This window comes from Larimichthys crocea, chromosome XXIV (assembly GCF_000972845.2).
Source record: "Larimichthys crocea isolate SSNF chromosome XXIV, L_crocea_2.0, whole genome shotgun sequence".
NCBI lineage: Eukaryota > Metazoa > Chordata > Actinopteri > Sciaenidae > Larimichthys > Larimichthys crocea.
The window spans coordinates 19,400,760-19,420,489 of NC_040034.1; the positions used below are offsets into that span (position 1 = coordinate 19,400,760).

The 19,730-nt window shown below is 37.2% G+C and overlaps 3 protein-coding genes across 5 annotated transcripts in view; 1 reads left to right on the plus strand and 2 right to left on the minus strand.

Annotated features, from left to right (window-relative positions):
* Positions 1-634, minus strand: part of crybg1a (crystallin beta-gamma domain containing 1a) — a 37,571-nt gene extending 36,937 nt beyond the window's left edge. For both annotated transcript variants that reach the window (XM_027274892.1, XM_027274891.1), the window contains exon 1: positions 100-634. In XM_027274892.1, the coding sequence (XP_027130693.1) occupies positions 100-443 (344 nt within the window). In that variant the 5' untranslated portion in view covers positions 444-634. The remainder of the gene's footprint in view (positions 1-99) is intronic.
* Positions 635-3,723: 3,089 nt separating this feature from the next.
* On the plus strand, positions 3,724-8,328 carry ccr6b (chemokine (C-C motif) receptor 6b). The gene is made up of 2 exons (XM_010743803.3): positions 3,724-3,909; positions 5,956-8,328. Exon 2 carries the CDS (start codon positions 5,964-5,966, stop codon positions 7,050-7,052), a length of 1,089 nt encoding a protein of 362 aa, XP_010742105.3. The 5' UTR covers positions 3,724-3,909; positions 5,956-5,963; the 3' UTR covers positions 7,053-8,328.
* A 2,178-nt stretch (positions 8,329-10,506) lies between these two features.
* On the minus strand, positions 10,507-15,243 carry LOC109139632 (voltage-dependent T-type calcium channel subunit alpha-1I). Of its 2 annotated transcripts, XM_027275139.1 has the most exons (7): positions 15,103-15,243; positions 13,434-13,585; positions 12,807-12,900; positions 12,524-12,660; positions 12,282-12,370; positions 11,221-11,298; positions 10,507-10,816 (listed from the first exon to the last, which is right to left on the minus strand). In XM_027275139.1, the coding sequence occupies exons 1-7, from the start codon at positions 15,112-15,114 to the stop codon at positions 10,800-10,802; spliced, it is 579 nt and encodes a 192-aa protein (XP_027130940.1). In that variant the 5' UTR covers positions 15,115-15,243; the 3' UTR covers positions 10,507-10,799. The 2 variants fall into 2 exon arrangements, with proteins under 2 accessions (XP_027130940.1, XP_027130939.1); XM_027275138.1 differs by lacking the exon at positions 10,507-10,816 and having other exon boundaries at positions 10,884-11,298; positions 15,103-15,241.
* Between the last annotated feature and the right edge of the window lie 4,487 nt (positions 15,244-19,730).

A 19,730-nucleotide genomic window follows, 5' to 3' on the forward strand; every position in this document is an offset into this window, starting at 1 on the left:
AAAGAGGAGGTTCATATTGACTCTGTGAGCTGATTCAGTTTAAATATCAATATGCTGAACTCACCCATGACCTCATAAACAGATCAAATGTTTTCTCACCTGTGGCTCATGAAGCTGTCCAGTTCATCGGTCTCGGGGAAGAACACCTCTCCTCCTCCATCACCTACTCCGGGTTTGGGTTTCTTCTTTTTCAGCCTGAACGACAGCAGCTTCTTTTTCTTCTTCTCTTTCGGGGAAACGGGACAAATGTTTTCGGCCAACGTGACGCCGTCTCCCGGGCTGAGCGCACCGGGGCTCGTCGGTAAAGTCTGCGACTTGTCTCTGGGGTTGGCGGTATCTTCTCCATCTCTGAGGGAGGCCGAGGCTTTCCGCTCCTTGCTCTCCTTCTCAGGGGATTTGAGTTTAAAAAAGTTCTTCACTTTCAGCGTGCTGGATTTGCTCATCGTGTCTGTGCAAAGAAAAGAAGTCCTGGACAGGACGGTGAAAACACGGCGAGCTGTTCCACTTGTAGCCGCTGCAGGAGTGATTCACCGGGATAACCTGCAGAGCGGGTTGGAGGTTTGGACTTGCCCACACCGGTGGCGCGCGCCGTCAGGTAGAAGAAAGGTGTAGCAGCACAGTGACCGCGTGAAAACAACAACACTTCCGCCCGTTGCCTTCAAAATAAAGTGCCCTTTATTTATCCATTTACTTATTATTGTTTTCATTATCTTATTTTATATTGTACACACCGAGCATGCTTTATTTACTTATCTATTGTCCTTAATATTAGTAATATTCTTTCTCCACTACCTCCCTTTATATGTTATATTATTTATTTTAGTCTATTATTAATTTATTTCCTTCTTCCTCACCATTCAATTAATTTTTTCATATGTATTCTTACTTATTTTCTTACTAACTGATAACTGAAATGCTGATCACCAATAAAAAAAAACATTAATTATTTAATGGTGTGGAATGATGTCATTTGATTTAAACAGTTAAACAATTATATATTCATATAAAATACTGATTTTTCTTTCATTGTTATTTACAAATGAAATAGGAGAGAAATGGACGACATTTTTTCAACATTTTTCTCTATGAAATTGCTCTTTACTTATTTATCTTTTAATTTAAAAAAATGTGCTAAAACAAATAAAATGACAAATACATATATTAAGATACATATTTTTTTCAATTAATTGATTAATCAGTAAATATTTTGTCTATTAATTACAAAGCTTACATAATTTGATTGCTTGCTCTTTTTTTTACATATCCATATATTCCAAGTATTCAGTCAGAACAATGCTCCAATTTTCTCCCTCAGTATGAAATGTATTAGAACATATTTGTGCTATCCAATGAATATACAAATAAATATGACTCAGATGAAGAGTTTTAAGGAAGTGAGTGTGAGAAAAAGGAATAAAAAGGATTACTTCCTTTTACTAAAAAAGTTTTATTTTGAAAGCAGATTTACTTTCCTAATTTAGACCTACTCCTTTGCATACTGTGTAATTACAATACTTTCATATTCTTATATGGGTGTGGTGGTTAAGTGTATGTCTTTCTCTAAAGAGCTAATGCCATAAAAATTTTCCCGCAGGACATTCAAAGATGTCAGTTCGCAGTTATGATAATCAGGGTTACTTCCTTATTTTGCAATCACTTACCAGACTTTTTATTTCTTTGCTGTAGCAGGAAACACAACACACAGCATTTCAGTAACCTGAGTTTATTTACACACTTTTACACACATTGTTAAAGAATACAGTACATAGAAAAATGTTTGTGATTTTAGCGCCCCCCACGGTAGATAACTGCTTAACAAAAAATACAGTAGCCTACTACTGTAAATAAAATCACAGTTAAAATACGGTGATGATTTGACTTGATGACTGTGATGACAGTTAATGGCTCCTCAGTGGCTGCCAGTTAATTTCTTTGTCATTTTCACAGTAAGTTACATCATAAGCCATGAAATTTATGTGCAGCATTTTTAAATGGCACAGACATTTATTACTTTATTTACCTAATGTAGGTTATGTATTCATATCTCATTAGGCGTATATTATTAAACTTTAGGCAAAGTGTTTCTACCCTCCACTGCACATGCAGCATTATGTCCATAACTTTCAGCTGTGATGTATTTTTCTTTATTTTATTTTATTTTTTTGTCAGTCTGTCAGTCACTAATACTATCCATGTTTCACTGAAATAACAGCTCTATCTGCTGGCTTGTATTTGTATTACAGTCTCATCCATATGTACTTCTTTTCAAACTAGCCTGGCAAAAACAAAAATACAGTTCGGAGACACCTTCTCATTCAGTGTTTTTTCTTCACCCTGTGGTACAACTCATCCCAAACCATTTAAACTGGGTTTAGATTGGGCGATTGTTGAGGTCAGGTCATGTTATGCAGCACTCAGTCACCATCCTTCTCGGTCTTACAGAGCCTGGAGGTGTGTACAGTATGATGATGTGAGTGTGTCTACATATACTTTACCCCGTTTTTTTTTTACGCTGTTCTTTGGCCTTGCGTGGGGTGGGTGGGTAGGGTTGATTTGTTGTCATATGTTGACATATGTATGACACTGAATATAAATAAAGTCCTCAAAAAAAAAAAAGATGATCCAACTAAGCTCAAACCATGGCATGATGGGATGACATGTCACTGCAGAATTTTAAATTCTCAATAAACCACCAAAAGTTTTACCAGCAAAGCACCCCCACACCATTACACCTCCTCCTTCCATGCTTTATGGTTGGAACCACACATGCAGATCCATTCACTTTCTCTGTGTCAAAAGTCTCAAATTATGACTCATCAAATCAAAATACAGATTTCCACTAGCCCAACCAGTTCTCTTCTCCTTCTTGTTGATTTTCCTCAGTCATGATTTCTTTGCAGTAGTCTGACCACAAAGGTCTGATTCACACAGTCTCCTCTGAACAGTTGATACTGACATGTGTGCTACTTGAACTCTGTAAACTCTGTAAATAACATGAATTACTACAGTAGTTGATGTGAGCACTACCTCTAAGTGATCTTAGATCTGCAGTGTAAAATGAAATAGAAATAAAGAAAAACCATTAAATGAGAAGGTATGTCCAAATCTTTTACTGGTACTAGAGCTCCAAAAAAAGACATGTAATTGTTGTTTTAGTGAAGAAAATTAAGAATACATTAAGCTGAATAAGGATTATACAATAATACAATGTTAAAACATAAAACCGGAAAGTAAAACGACCAAAGATGGCACATAAAAAGTAAGTAGAGAAAAACATTTCTCAGTAAAACTGGTGCTGAGGTTTGAGGTTTGATGCATGACATAAAAAGTCTTGTCTAGTTTCTGTGTGTAGTGTGTTGGTATATTCAAAGACAGAAAGCAAAAGTGTGGCAGGGAGGTAAACTTTCAGTTGGTGGTTTGTAAAACTGGAATTTCACTGATGATATGAATAAGATTCTCTGTGAGCAGACTTGTTTTCCTTCAGATTGACTTGTTTTTTTCCCAGCTTGAATCTTGCTATAAATCATTGTTTTTTCAAAGCAAAAAGTAACCTCTAAATGTGCATGAGCATGCACAGGGAATGTCCCTGCATACAGAATCATACAGTCTTTGAAGGATCTGTGTACAAAGGTGGGCAGCAGACACAGATGAGTGTGAAATAAAAAGTAGGAGGATCAGTGAAGCACTGTACTCACTCAGCAGCAGAGCGGCGTGAATGTGGTTTTGGCTTTATCTTCTTCTTTTGAAATTTTTTTAAGCGTACTGTAATTGTGACAAAAAGCCCACACGCTTGAGTTTTGTTCATAAGTGGCGGACGCTCTTTGATAGAAAGATTGTCTCTTAACTCCACGACATCACACCAAGAGGATAAAGAAATTATCTGAGAGAGGACCTGCATCATTCTGCAAGGTATGTACGTTCTAAACAGAAATATAAGCACAAAAAAAGCACTAAATTGTGTTCTTGATTCTTTCTTTTAGTTTTAAAACTGCACACTGTTTTAATGTGTTTATGTATATGAATTAAAACAACATAAAATTATACATTTACCTTTATATTACCTTTATTGAACTCCTGTAGTGGAAATTCAAATTTGTTACAGCAACACAAGCAATTGTAGTGGGAAAAAAGATAAAACAGGAATAATATATGCAATCAAATATTACGGAGCATTTAAAAGTGGGACTAAACTTCTTCTGACACGCATGGAACACTTTTACAGAACTCTAAGTTCTGTAAAAACATGGAAACAGTGTATTGTATTTTTGCTATTCTGTTATCTTACATAAAACATATATGTGCACAACCTGAAACCTTGCTCGTCAACACCATACTATATATAATTCTACTTCTTGTGTTTTGTGAGAAGTGAGAATTCTGAAACGAGCAAAAGTCATATCTGTTTTGTTGTTTTTTTAAAGAAGAAGGAACCTTTTTGAAGAAGTTCTTTGCATGCTACTATTTGCATAAATGAGAAATGATGGTATTATTACAGTTCTGCATTTGCTGTAACGCTATGATTTCTTATTCATTATTATGTACCACTCAGTTTACTGACCTTGTTACGTAACCTTTCTACATACATTCTAATTCTCAGTGATACCGTGATCTGTGCAGATGACGATCTTATCAGAATCTAAGATCAGACGAAGCACAAAGTGCAGCCACCTGCAGAATCTTTGCATGCGTTCACTAGTTCTGTCTAATGAGACTGAAAATGGGTCATTCACGACCAGAGGAAAAGCTAAACTAGAACACTGACTTTTATCCTGTAAACACAGAAAAAAACTCTTATGTGAGTTTTACACAGCCCATGCAGGGTGCAAACTTTGCACTTTAGGAAAATGTTGTGCCTAGATTTTTTTCCTATTACTGATCTGTTAAAGAATAAAAATATTAGTTGCCTCAAATAAAGCCATAAGTATTCATATCTTTTACTTCAGTGAATGTAGAAATACCATAATACTTATGGCGTATTTTACCTTATTAGAAATTCATTTTTATGCTACTTTATATGTGTACTTTCACATTTTAGAGCCAATTAGAGACCAATTCCAATTTACTTTGTGATTATTAATTATTGATTCATAATATAATCAAAAAATAAATAATGTAAAATTATAGATTAAGCTCTCCAGCAGTATATAAAATTATTTAACATTAAACATATTAATCCCATAACATATATGATTCTGTTTTACTTTTGGTACTTTGATGCAAGCACTTAAGTATCAGTGCAGGATTTCTACTTGCAGCAGTGCATTTCTTGTAAAGAAAGTCAAAGCATGTATAAACTAAATGTATTTATAGTATCAAAAGTTTTACAAATGTATATTATTACTGTATAATATCATATAATATAACTACTGAATATGTGTTATATGACTATATAATATACTTCAAATAATATTGCTGTTATTTGCAGCCAATTGTAAATTCTTTGTTCAGTGAGTCATTAAATAGTAAAACACATCATAACATTCTAGTCTATAAGTTTAAATGTAATATCCTAATGTGTAAGTTTACTAGTAGTGAGCAGGCACAGAAATGTGGTGGAGTAAAACGTACAATATTTCCCTCGGACATGTGCCTGTGTAGCTGTAATTCTTCAGTTATTTGCTGTTTGGTATAAATTGAGTGATTCAGTGAGTCAGATACACCCCCTTCTGTAATCTGACACTAACATGGACAATTACTTTTGCATTTGTCAGTGGACATTTGATCTTTTATATACTTTATATACTTATATATATAATAATTATATATATATATATATAATATATATATATATATATATATATATATAATATATAATAATAATTATATATATATAATATATATATATATCTATATTTGTTCTTAATTGATTCCTGGAGTATTGTAACAAAAATAATTTCCCCCTGGGATTATTAAAGTATTTCTGATTCTGATTCTGATTATCTTTTTTTTCTCCAGATTAAAACATGGATTCATCGACTGTGGACTATGATTATAATACAGAAGATTACCCAGATGATGGGTTCTGTAACTTCAGCCCCGACCCTATGGCGGTCATCACCCAAACTTACATCCACTCCATCATCTGTGCCTTCGGCCTGATCGGCAACGCTCTTGTAATCATCACCTACATATTCTACAAGAGAACCAAGACGATGACAGATGTCTTTCTCTTCAACGTGGCTGTGGCAGACCTGATCTTTGTGGTAGCTTTGCCGTTTATCATCTACAATGAGCAACACAATTGGTTACAGGGCCCCGTAGTTTGCAAGATGCTGAGGTCAGTCTACAGTATCAACCTCTACAGTGGCATGCTACTGCTTGCGTGCATCAGCGGTGATCGTTATGTGGCCATAGTTCAAGCTAGAAGATCCTTCGGAGCTCGCTCACACACTCTGATCTACAGCTATCTCATCTGCTTAGTTGTTTGGGTGTTTGCAGTATTTTTAACTCTGCCCACACTTATTTACACTGAGATCTCTGAAGACATGAATCTCGGGTCTTCAAAGCCTGTCACTATGTGTCAGCTAACTTTCAACAAGACTGAAACAGCAAAGTTAATGAAGGTGCTGGTTCCCAGTCTTCAAATGGCCATTGGCTTCCTGCTGCCTCTGTTGATGATGGTGTTCTGCTACTCCAGCATCTTGTGCACGTTGCTGAGAGCACAGAGCAACAACCAAAGGCACAAGGCCATCCGTGTAGTTTTGGCAGTAGTTGTGGTTTTCATCATGTGCCACCTTCCCTACAATGCAGCTCTGCTTAACCACACTATGTCTCTTTTTAAAGAGAGGAGTTGTGAGGCAGAACAGATCAAGCTCAGAGTTCTAGCCATCTCCAGGAGCATCGCCTACCTCCACTGCTGTCTCAATCCAATTCTCTATGCCTTCATCGGGGTGAAGTTCAGGAGCCACTTCCGGCAAATAATGTTGGACCTATGGTGCTTCAGCAAAAAGTACATCTACAGTGTCCGCACGTCACGCGCAACATCTGATGTTTGTGTTTCAGTTCATGTGTCTTCAGAGGTCTCCAACCACATGTCGTCTTTCACTGCATAACACGGCAGTGGTCCAATGCCAATGATAGAGCAGCATCTTTCTTACTTTGTCCTAGCTGTACATAAGTTTCAGTGCAGAAACCTTCTGACAAACATTAGCAAGTTATCATCAGTATTAACATATTTTCCATTTCCTGTGACTGCTTATCCTGGAGTGGCTGGAGCCAATCCCAGCTGACACTGGAAAGGCGTGGTAGACCCTGGACAAGGCACAAGTTCACATATTTTATTTTTTCTTTATGCTTTTTCACATGGTGCTAGAGTTTTGTGGAGAGTCATTCTCCAGCTATATAGAGAGCTAGATGGGATGCTGCTGGGCAGAGCTTTAAAAAATAAAAAATCAAAGCAGCAAAGGCTGAAATATCCTGACTCTAGGATCCTACATTATACAATATGTCCTGCCTACCAAAACATATATCTGTTTAGAGTACAACTTGTTACATGCAGAGATAAGCCCAAAATATAGAACTAATGAAATATTTCTGCCTAAATCTGAAGTTCCTCTTAAAAAGGCAAAAAAGAAGAAGTACACTTAAAAAAAAAAAAAAAAAAACCTAACCAAACTGTTTACAAGAAATCACAGGCACCTGTACAGCACATGTATAAAAATAACAATACCATCGCAATATTAAAATGAAAAATAATAATGAATTTTGTTAATTACAAATCCTGATTCTAACACAGCTGGGAAACAAATCCTTGTTTAACCTCTATTCCGCTGAATTACGTAGAAAGACAACATATTTACTGTTCAAACAAATAAACTTTATTTTGTACGTGTAATTTTGATATATTCTGCTTTTATTTACATTTTACACATCTTTTTTAGAATCAGGGTTGTACTGTGATTTTTCATCCTATAACCTGAATAACTGCTGTGAGTTCTCATCTGTACACTGTTATTGAACTTAAGTTACATTTCACATATTATGATTAAAGCGTAACAATATCTGCCGATTGCTGAAAACTTATGTTAATATCTTAAATATCTTCAAACATTCTAAGTAGTTAGTTATAACATCATGGCGTACAGCATTGCATTATGACATGATAGACATGATACTGTTTGTACTTTCACAATTCCATCAGTTTGTTTTTGTTTTTTGCTATTCTTGTACTTATGTCACCATAGCGACAAACTCTTTTTTTCTTTTATTTCTATGTGTATGATGTCAAGGGAAGTCTGCTAAAGTTACACTCATTTCCACTTTGACAACATACATACCTTATTTTGTTACACATTATAAAGCATTTTGTATATCTGATTGTATTGTTCCGTCACGCTGAATAAACATTGAAAAAATAGAAAAGGTCAATCGTCTGTGATATAACCTATTAGTTATTAAATAAACAATGCACAGTGTAAAATTATTATTATCGATATTATGGTGGTTTTACACCATTAAATAGCACAAAAAACATTCATGTGTTTAATTTTGTGACATTGACCCCTTTGGGTCATAATAATGTACATTACACTTGTTTGATTGAACACTTATACCTCAATTCTATGACACAGATTACTTGTATATTATATAAACTATCCGTGTATTCAACCCTTACTCAAAGTTAAATTCATATTTCTGACAAACTCAGATAACAGAAAAAGGGGAAGCATGGTGGCCTCACAGTGTGAAAGCGTATCTGACAGCTCCTGACAAAGCACACAAACAAAATGAACTAACCACTGTGGTGACACAGCATCGCTTCTCTCTTATTTCACGTGCTGAAAAATGACATTTTCAGTGATAAAGATAGGCAAATGAAAGAAAATACATGTCAAGAGACAATATTGGTGAGTTCTTCATCTCCAGTCAGCGTTTGGATTTAATATTTATATATTTCAATTTTTAGTTTCGAGCCAAGAATGGAACGATAAACTTTGATCTCTCTAAACCGAGCCGGACCATAGACTGTATGAAATATGGACATTATATCTGTGGCATTGGTTACCGCCATGTCATTCATTCATTTTCCCTGAATACTTATCCTTACCAGTAGCCAGTCCCAGCTAACACTGGGCGAGAGGTGGGGTACACCCTGGACAAACAACCATTGACACTCACATTCTCTCCTACGGGTCACTGAATAACCTGCATGTCTTTGGACTGTGGGAGGAAGTCGGAGAACCTGGAGAGAACCGGGGAGAACATGCAGACTCCACAAAGCCCCATTTACAAACTCCTCAACAAAAAAGGCCCCAGCTAAGTGGAGGGTTTGAACCCAGAACCTTTTTGCTGTAGTGCTAACACGTTTGAACATGTTACTGTAATCTCATGTGATGATCCAACTAAATGCTGCGTCTCTAGCACTGATGAAGCATAATGAAAAAACAAAAACTGAATGAGTTTTTCATCCTCTGGATGTCCTCAGTAAGCTTTGTTCAGTTTTTGGGTTTTTACTTGCTGGATGAAATACTATCCCTTCCACCCTCCCTCTGTTCTACGTGATTGAAAGCAGCCCAGGCCAGTTGTTAGTTGTTAATTGCAACTGTTTTGTTCACATCTCCCAGCCTGACAACACACCCACTCTTGTTCTGCTGTGTTTGCCATACAGCTTGCACAAACCTGTAACATCTGTGCTGGGGCGTCTCTGTTGGACTATCTTCCCTTACTTTGGCTCCATGCTTCTTTATTGCCACACCACACGATCACTTACCCTCGTATCACACACTCACAGCTATTGACAAACATCACGATTATCTTTTTTGGGTTCGGTGAGTTCCTCACTCTCTCGTGCATTTTGAGTCTGTGTGGCCTCCTTTCTTTGCGTTGCTATAACCCTTGATCCAGCTGGTCACACAAGTTAACTGTATGGAATTCCAGAACTGACATTACGCAATCTAAATCATTCAATCAAATTGATATTTCACTCGAGACCTATTTTAGACACATTTGAATGCCAGATGTGAACTGCAGTTAAACTCGGCTGGTTCCAGGCGCCGTCTGGATCCATCTGGACACAAGATAACACGTCTGAACAGGTTCTGAGCAGTGTGATGGGATAGGATCCACAACTTTTTACAATCAAAATTCAACTTTTTGATGCTAATTTTGTACATTTCATAAATATTTTGACTTTTTCTCAGGTTGTCATGCCAACACATGTACCTTCTCCCTCCTCCAGGTTTGTTGCTACAACACCTGCCCACTAGGTGTCCTCTGTGAGTTGACTGTCTACACACCACCTGACCTCACTTGTGAGCCATGTCTTTGCCAGTGCAGCTGTTTCTTATTTTATTGTTGGCAGTAATGATACATATAGACAAACGTACAAAATCAAAACCGATATATGATCTCTGTGTGCACGAGTGTCTTCCAGTCCAGAACTCAAAAGAAGGCACGTCAACATTGTGCAACTTTGCATTATGCATGTTTTAGAAATCAGAATATGTTGTGAAATACTGCAGGACTGCATAGATTTATCGTTGACAAACAAAATGTTCCTCACACCCTACATAGTTCACGTTTATGGTATGTGCCCAGCTGTTTACCTGTCGCTGATCGGACATGTCTGTTGTTGATCGAAGCTTGTCGAACAGCATTTTAACCCTACATGTGTGTGTTGGTCTGTTGTGGGGATCAGGTCCCAGGTAATGTCACTTATTTTGGATGAATAGTTCTGTGTTTGACTGAGATCTTCCTCACTCTCCTGTGATCCTTATTGCACCAGGTGTGTGGATCGTACCATTCTCATTGGTCCATAGAGTCCAGTGACTGTGTGATGCCCGGTATGGTTCTGCCCAGCTTCAACCTGAGCAGAGGTCTAATCATAGAGCAAGACTTTAAACTTTGAACAAGAAAATAATTACTAGAAAATTAAATATCTCCAAATCATTTTATTCAAATAAAATCAACACCAGCAGTTTGTACAACCGCTCAAAACAATCAGTATAAAACGATCAATACAACAGTGTCACATACAACATATGCATGTTGTTTACAATAACAATAAAACAAAGATCAACATATAAAATGTCAAATTCATTCAATTGATAGCACCGATGTGGATTCAAATCACACTCATATGCAACATATACATATCCTATTTACACATATAACAATTTAATAAAGATAGTATCAGTATTTTTTGGTTTATATATGTATAATGAAATCATTAAAGAGAACACGTGGCTTCAGATCGCCTTTCTTCTTCCTCGTCCACCTCACCTGGATGCCTCCAGGAACGCGCAGCACCGCGTCGTGTTCCGTTACCCCTTCCTGAGGTGAAAGGGTATTGGTTCTCCGCTGTAACATTGTAACATTACAGTCAAAATGATTGTTATTATATTTTCTCCTGCAGCACAATCTTTCTGCATGTTAGTGTTTTTCGTTTTCAGTCTAACATTTTTTCATTTCTACCCTGAAACTGAACACACAGTCCTGATGTGCATTTCAGTGGTGGAAGTATTCAGGTCCTTTATCTTTTAAGTAAAAGTACTTATACTGCACTGTTAAATACACCATTACAAGTAAAAGTCCTGCATTAAAACGTTACTTAAGTAAAGTGTATTCAGTATTTAAAGTGACATGATCTTATTAGGACTCATGCATTGATGTAACAACAGGATGGGACTGTTGTAGCTGCAGGTTTTAAACCACTCTGACTGCAACTCATGATTCTTTACATTCTGGATTCATCTGCCGTCATTACAAATACATTTAAATGATTCAAATCTGATTTGAGAAGCTGGAAGCATGTTTAGAAAGTCTGATGAAAAGTAAATGATTGTTGAATGGACTTATGGATACATTGTACTTCCCGCATAGAATTAGAAAAACTGCTTATATGGACTGGACTGCAACAATGAAAATGTGACATAAAACAATGTTTAAAAGCTTGTGAATGTATATATATATTTATTATTATTATTAATAATAATTTATTTTTATCTTATTGACTCAATTATTTATTTTCCTCCGAGATGAATGTTGGTTATGAGAGAGACGGGAGATTTCATTATTGGTCGCTATTACCCGTAGTCATAGTCTGTTACTGACAGCAGTGTTCTGTTACACAGAAATAATACTGCAGTACTGTTAAAAAATGTTTATAATGAATAATATGAATGAAAGTGTTCATCTTGATGGATACAGGGAACAAATACTTTCTTCATAAAGATTCAATATTTTGTCTAAACTAAAACAAATCATTAGTTGGAGCAAGAATTTAAATTATGCTCAAATTTCTTTAAATTCTCTGTCGAGCATCTTTCTCACCAAATACTTACCCGGTAGTCTACCAATCAGACGCATTGGCTCCAGCAGTTTATAGATCTGCCAGTTGATGCCGAAGAAAGCCAGAAAATAATCTACCACACTGAAGGGACAGAAACAGGCAATTTTATTTCGTATTCTTTCATTTTTCAATTGGAAATGTACACACAATCTAATACTTCATGTTATCTTAGGATGTTTTGTAAGGTTGGACTGCTGTGGTCTGCATGAGGGTAAGGCACTGCGGGATACTAACTGCAAAGAGTTGGTTAGGACTTCAAACTTGTTCCAGTTGTTGCTTAGGTAACTTTCTTGATGGCCAAAGACTCCCAGGGCCACCATCTTCATGAGCATCTCCACCATGAAGAAGCTGAATGTTACACGCTCCAAGATCTGGACAGGCCAATGAAAATAATACAGTTAAACATACAGCAGAAACAATGCTAATGCTAACATATGTAATCATAGCCACAGTGTTGAACTCAAACTGTGTTCATCACACAATGAATGTGCAGGTACAGAGTGCAGATCACACTAACCGTAAGTAGGTTTGAGGGCTCCTTACAGGTCTCGTACATGCACATGTTGGCACAGCTGAGCAGCGCCATCAGTCTGGATCCATAATCCAACCACGTGAAAGAAGATGTTAAGTCAAAACGTCATAGCCATAAAATGAATCGTCAACACACAACAGATTCTATGATAGAAGCACCAGATTAGACTAATAAAAATACGGTCAGCCAAATTCATACAGTGTTTTATCAGGCTAAGACTTCCATACATACTGTTACATGATCGCTAATTACTAAACTGTTATAGCAGCAGTTTTTGACTTGAACAGCAGTTCCACAGAAATTTAAAAGTAATGAGCTTGTATATGAGCTTGAATAACAAGAATATTCCTTTTTGTTTGGTTCTTAAAAATTCAATTAAGCGTAGATCCCTCACATAGTTAATCAGTGAGAGTGTTTCTAGTTTGTTCATAAGTTGTTTGAATTTGAGTGATCTATCCAACACTTTGTCAAGAGCACAGTTAAAATCTCTCTAAGGCAGACACAATGTGACCACACCACAAGCATGAAATCCTTGACCTGGTCAATTATCACACATATTTAATCTTACCAGGCGTCAGACAATGATAGACTTCTAGCAATAATGAAGGATATAAGCTGCAGGCAACTTTCAGACACCAGTTACGGGGTCTTGTGGTCTGTTTTAAGCCAAAGAACACCACGGGGGCCACGGCTGGGTAGGGCAAATATTCTTCATCCCTAGGGACGGAGTTTGGGTTTTGAACCATGTCTGGCTGTTCCTCTCCCTTAAAACGAGACGTGATGAGGTTCAAGTGCAAGATGTTTTGGAGGGAGGTGACAAAGAAAGAGACAATAACAATATACTGTACAGCATAACAATACAGGCTGTGGATCATCCCTTCATGGATAAAAACCTGAGCACACAGAAAACGAATAATCTACATGGCTACACACAAATATGTTCTTTCATTCATTATTTATACATATCGGATCCTTCACTCGAGCATACATAACAATCAGGGCTCTAAATTAACACCCGCCAAATGCGGGTGAAAATACATTTTGGCGTGTATTAAAAAAAACTCACTAGCCAGCTTGGCCGGTGACAAATGAGGCCCTTTACCATCTATTTCGCGGGACGCGTGTTCGCGGTTTCTATGGGAACACGCACAGCTCGTGCTCTCACTGGTCAAACAGGCTTCCGCCAGACTTTGTTTACTTGCTCAGATTTGGACATTTTCCCTGTGTATGTTCTTCTAAACATGGTTCTACATGTGCAAATATGCTACGTAGTTGATTATTATTATGTACAAAAAATGTGTCATATTAGACCCTGAATAGTATGTAAGGGTTAATGAGTAATGAAATGTTGGGATAATTTTTGTATGTACTTAAATTCCCAACTTTATTGTAAGATTAATTTAAACCTTTGGTTAATAAAATGAATGAATGAATGAATTCAGTTACTCTCATAATCTGACATAGTCTTTTTTGCACGGGAAAAAAATGTGGCTAGTGGAAATTCTCATTGGCTGGTAACTTCAGAAACTTACCAGCCACATTGGCTGGTGATCAAAAAAGTTAATTTAGAGCCCTAATAACAATACTGCACTATAACAACACAAGTCCGGCATTGAATGATGAATGAAATTATGAGTGATTGCACGTACAAAATAAAGAACTGAAAGTACTCATAGCACAGAAGTGTTTCACTGTTTGTATTCTGTGAATATGTCCACATGAGCTGCTAGCGGAGTGATTTCAGGACAGCTGTAAGTAAAATGAGCTCATCGGAGCACGAAAACACAACATGAGAAAGGCACAGAGAAGAAATGTGGCTGTGGTGAAAATGTCAACAGTGGTTTAGAATGGGATAATTATGAGAAAATAAACAATATTACTGTTCCAAAGATTCATGATTTAAGAGTTTTATTTCAATCTTGAATCACACGTTTGAATTTAATGTGATTTTTTTTATTGTGTTGCTGTAAATTTAGCTTAGCTACTTTAGCTTAGCGCTAGGCACGTGAAGTGATTTTAGGGCTAACTGTGAGCTAACTGACAGCAGAGGTCAAATATTTATCCAGTTTGAAACACTGTTCACGTTCATTTCACTGTGACAAAACTTCAGCTGACAGGCATTAGCAGTTTAAGAGATTTAAAGTGAGCAGTAGCGGCTAGATAGCTCGCTAGTTTGGCTGAGTGCTAGGCGAGTGACGCGCAGTGATTTTAGGACTGCTGTAAAACCGCTGAGTCAGAGGAAACAAAACATGACATGACAAAGTGAGGGAAAAGCACTTACGAGAGAAAACATGTTGCTGTTTGTAGATGTTTTGGTCGAGCTGGTGATTGTAAGTTGAGCTAGCTAATGTCAACAGTCATTTACAATGGGGTAATTAATATTTGATAGTAAACATCAGGTTACCATGACAACATTACTGTTTGAAAGATTCAAGAGTTTGATTTCAGTCTGAATCATTTTCAACATATAACATATAACATGTATTATGTAGGCTGTTGCATATACTGCAATGCAACATTGATCATAATTGTTTTATTATTCAATGATGTAATATGCACTCCACTGTACAACCAGGACCACTGCTAGCCAACAAATAAATAAATAAATAAATAAAAATAATGTTTTTAACCCCTGTGCTCCCCTCTGTACATTTTTTGTATTTTAAATTAAAAATAATACTTTTGCCTGTGTTAATGGTAGTAAGTAAGTTTAATTTTTTTATCAAATTTTAAAATTCCAGCCTTGGATCTAATAATAGGACTATAATACACTGTGTAGAAACACTCTTACACCCTTCAGACATTTTTTGCACCATTGACTCCCATTATAACATAAAGTTTTGATCCTATTATAATTTTTAGCATAAAACAATGTTTTACATATGACAACCTTTTCAATCGAAGTTTATGACTTGAAAAAAATAGAAAATAAAACAATTATCCATCATATGACGTCATTTTTCATTATATGGCTGCAGGTTCCATTCCATACTGTTTCACAGAGGCCCTTTTTCTGTTGCATTTCCGACTATTGCTTGGCAATAGAGCACATGATTGCAACTAAAATGGTCTGGGTCTATTGGTATTGATGTTGATGTATATGATGTCTCTTTCTTATGCCCACAGACTCCCACGCCTCCAACACACACACACACACACACACACACACACACACACACACAGAATCAAAAGGTCAAAGATCAAAGAAGCACTCAGTTACCAACACAGACTGTGTCTGTTGGTATTGATGTAAACGTGTTGTGTGTGTATTGAGACTGTTATTGTGTGTGCGCGTGTGTGTGTGTGCGCGCACAGGGAAACTATTTTGCTCGTCACATTTTGCACATTCCCATCTCTCTCCCTCTCTTTCTTATGCCCCACCCCCACCCACAATAGACACACACACACACACACACACACACACACACACACACACAACAGAGCCCCACACACACTACTATACTTGTAAAACAAACAAAAAAGAAAAACGAAAAAGAGAGTCCATCAAAATCAAAAGGTCAAAGAAGCACTCAATTACCAAAGCAAAGTCTTTTTTCATTTTGGTTTTCAGTGCAGCATGTTTACTCAGGTGCTGTTGCAGCAAACCTATAAATGCACATAGCCTGCGTGACTCCTCAGTTCTTCAGCAAAAATGAAGAGCATATTTCTCTGGGGGAAGTCTGAATGTGGCCCTTCAGTCCTCTGAGAAAAATGTGGGTTCATATTCCCAAAATGGCATTAAAGGGTTAAAATTATTTAAGAAAATGTGATAGTTATGATTAGGACTGAAGTTGGTCAAAAGATTTAATGCAGTGAAAGTGAAAAAAAATATTCACATATAATATTTTTATAGCACTTTTTAGAAAAAAAAACCAACCTTTCTTATAATCTGCAACGGGATTATAACGGGAGCACAAGGGTTAAACAGAGATCAGTAGAACAATAATAGAATAAATAACAGTAAAAGTGTAATGTGCTTCTATAAAATTGAACAACTTAATGAATAATATTACAACTGAAAAAAACAATACATTTTTCCACATCCCTTTGTTTCTTTTTTTTTTCCCTTTTTGGATAGTATTGAACCATAACGGTAAAAACATTCAACATGCCCCTTTTCATGACATGACATTTGACAGGTCACAGCACTGGTGAAATGAATAACTGTCTGTCTGTGTAAAGGACATTTCTTTCAAAACACATACATTTTTGAAAATAAGTTTGAGCAACTGTTTGAGCAACTTTGAGCATAACCCCTCACCTAACACGGCAAAGGCATAAAAACCTTTAGTGTATCTGGTTCTCCCACTTGCTGGTGAGTTAAGTCCAATATTCAATCTATCTCTGTCTACCTCTACCTCCACCTCTACCTCTGAGAAAAATATCTTGCTCCACTATGTTCCTCAGCTTGTTGCTGACTTCATTTATCTGGCACTTGGTGCTGAGCAGGTTGTGTACTGTCAGAGCTTTTTCACTGAAATCTGCCTGCTGTGGCTGGAAACAGTTGATAAAACGGTATGCCATAAAAACAAAACAATTTGCTGAAAGACACTAGAATGCTCTATGGGAGCTGCAGAGCTGGATAATAATTCTCTGTGGGTTTGTCACGTACTTTCATTCTTTGATAATATTAAAATACTAAATAGTGCAGCTTCACTACAGCCAAAGACTACCAAACATCTTTTAGAAACAGGGGCACTGTCAAAGGTTAAGTGCATCGCTCAATCACCTTGGAGGTACCGGTAGTTTTGAGGCACATGACAGTACTGTTCATTCACTTTTCTCACATAATTTGAACCAGTCATCACCTCTGGTCAGGAATTATGGGTGATATATGGCCATCCATTTATCTTTAGAGGCGAGACACCTTGTAAAATACCATTTTTATTGTGATGATTTAGAGACCCTTTAGCCTCGGGCTCATTCCACATACCCTATGTCACTTTCACGCATTATGGACATGCTATAACAAGGCAGCACCATCTATGGCACCTTGCTGACTAAGACGGGTTCTCCTTTGAGGATAAATTTACTCAAAGTGGATCCTTGAGGCCTTTCATTAGGGGTATTTTTTAACCGCATTTCAGTACATGTATCTAAACATCTGCTGTTTGATAATGAAGTCACTACTTCGTCTCCTATACCACAATTAGTGTGTGAGTCATTCTCCCAAGAGTCATTGCTGTTGAAGGGTTTTATTGTAGCAGAGTGGTATACTGCCTTCATACTTAGTAATTCAGTCGGGCAGGGATTACCACGCTAAATGTGTGTTTGTTCATCTCTCTGTGTGCGTTCCTTGTGAGTACCTTTTGTTTGTTGAACAATGGCCTATAGTCTAACTGTGTGACTTGTCCAGACTCCTGACTTTAGTTCTGACGACTAGAAACATCAGTGAGGAATGTTTTTCATTAAAAGATAATAATGCTAGTCTCAAATGCATTAGTTATTTGCTAATTTTGGATAAACCTCGTTTATGGAAATGCAACAAATGTGCTTTGTACATATTCCAATATGACAGCGATGAGCAAATTTGAGAGTTAAGTACATTTTCGCTCATGAATATAATGTGCATACTTGAGGTTATCGCTCCCGGTGGACTGTTAATGGGAAAGTCAATGGAATGGGAACTACATTAGTATGGTCTGAGGGGTTGTGCTACATAGGACACGTAATAACCCACTTAACAGTTTAATTGGGAACAAGGCTTAAAGAGCAATAACCTGTGAAACCTGGAATAGAGTATAATTGGACTTCCCCTTTGCAGGCACAGTTAGACAGTTCATTTGTCAATCATTGCCTGGAAGTGACATCCTGTCTGTTTTCCTTATTGGCAGAGTGTGACCCTCCAGGCCTCAACAAGCTTCATTTTCCATTGGTATGGCATTCAAGGCTTTAGTCATAGCAATGCTATCATTTGTATTTCCACAACACCTTCACAGCAGGAGGTGACTACGATGTTATGCTTCTGCTTAAGAGCAGGGGCCTGTCCTTGTCCTCACCCACAAATCAGCTTCATAAAACGTCCTTTGTTTTCACGCTGCGTTGCTTAGACTTCCAGATGTTGCAGAGTTGGGAAACAGTATGAACTTTCTGCAATCGTGCCTTGATGTCCGTCTGTCCTTGCTGACAAGGCTGCTTAAATAATTGAATAAGTTTCAGTGGAAGAGGTTGTTTGAGGTTCATGTTGAGACCTATTTGTTCGACAAATATGTCAAGCTTGTCTGTCTTTTCTTGTATATTGTGGTAGCTGGTGGCAAAGATAGATGGACCATCGGCAAAGTCCATATCTTTGAGGTCCATTGAATGTCTCTTGTTTTATTTTCTGTGGTTTGGGACATGATCCACTGATCCATTTGGAAATAGAAGAGTTTGACTTTCATTTCTTCTGCGGTTAAATGTAAAGATTTAAATTTCATAGTAATTTTGACATGCCAAATTTTCGACGCGCCAACATGACTGAACCTCAAAGCTCACGAAAAAGAGGGGTTCTATTCTTTTATGAGTAACATAATCTGATTGATCTCCCTCTCTCTGTAGCATAGCATCCTTATACAAAAAAAAAGTTTACGGCACTGTGGTGGGGCATGGATAACGTCCTCAGCCACCAGTGCAGAGACCTGAGCGTCAGTTTTCAGTATTTAGCTGAATTTGTGGACGGGAAGCCAGTGAGGGATCTCGTTTTTCGTTGCAATTCCTCTTAGTTGGTTGCGGTTTTACTCTCTAATTCTTCTATATATTCCAACTGGGATTGGGATTTTATGTCCATGTTATGCTTCTAAACTTTGTGTCATCCTCAAAATACTGTAACTGAAGATCATGTTTAGTGATTAATCCTGCGGGATGAGACGGTATATCTGTGTGATCACAGGATGTCCTGAAATACTTAGCCGTATATTTTGTGTGAGCATC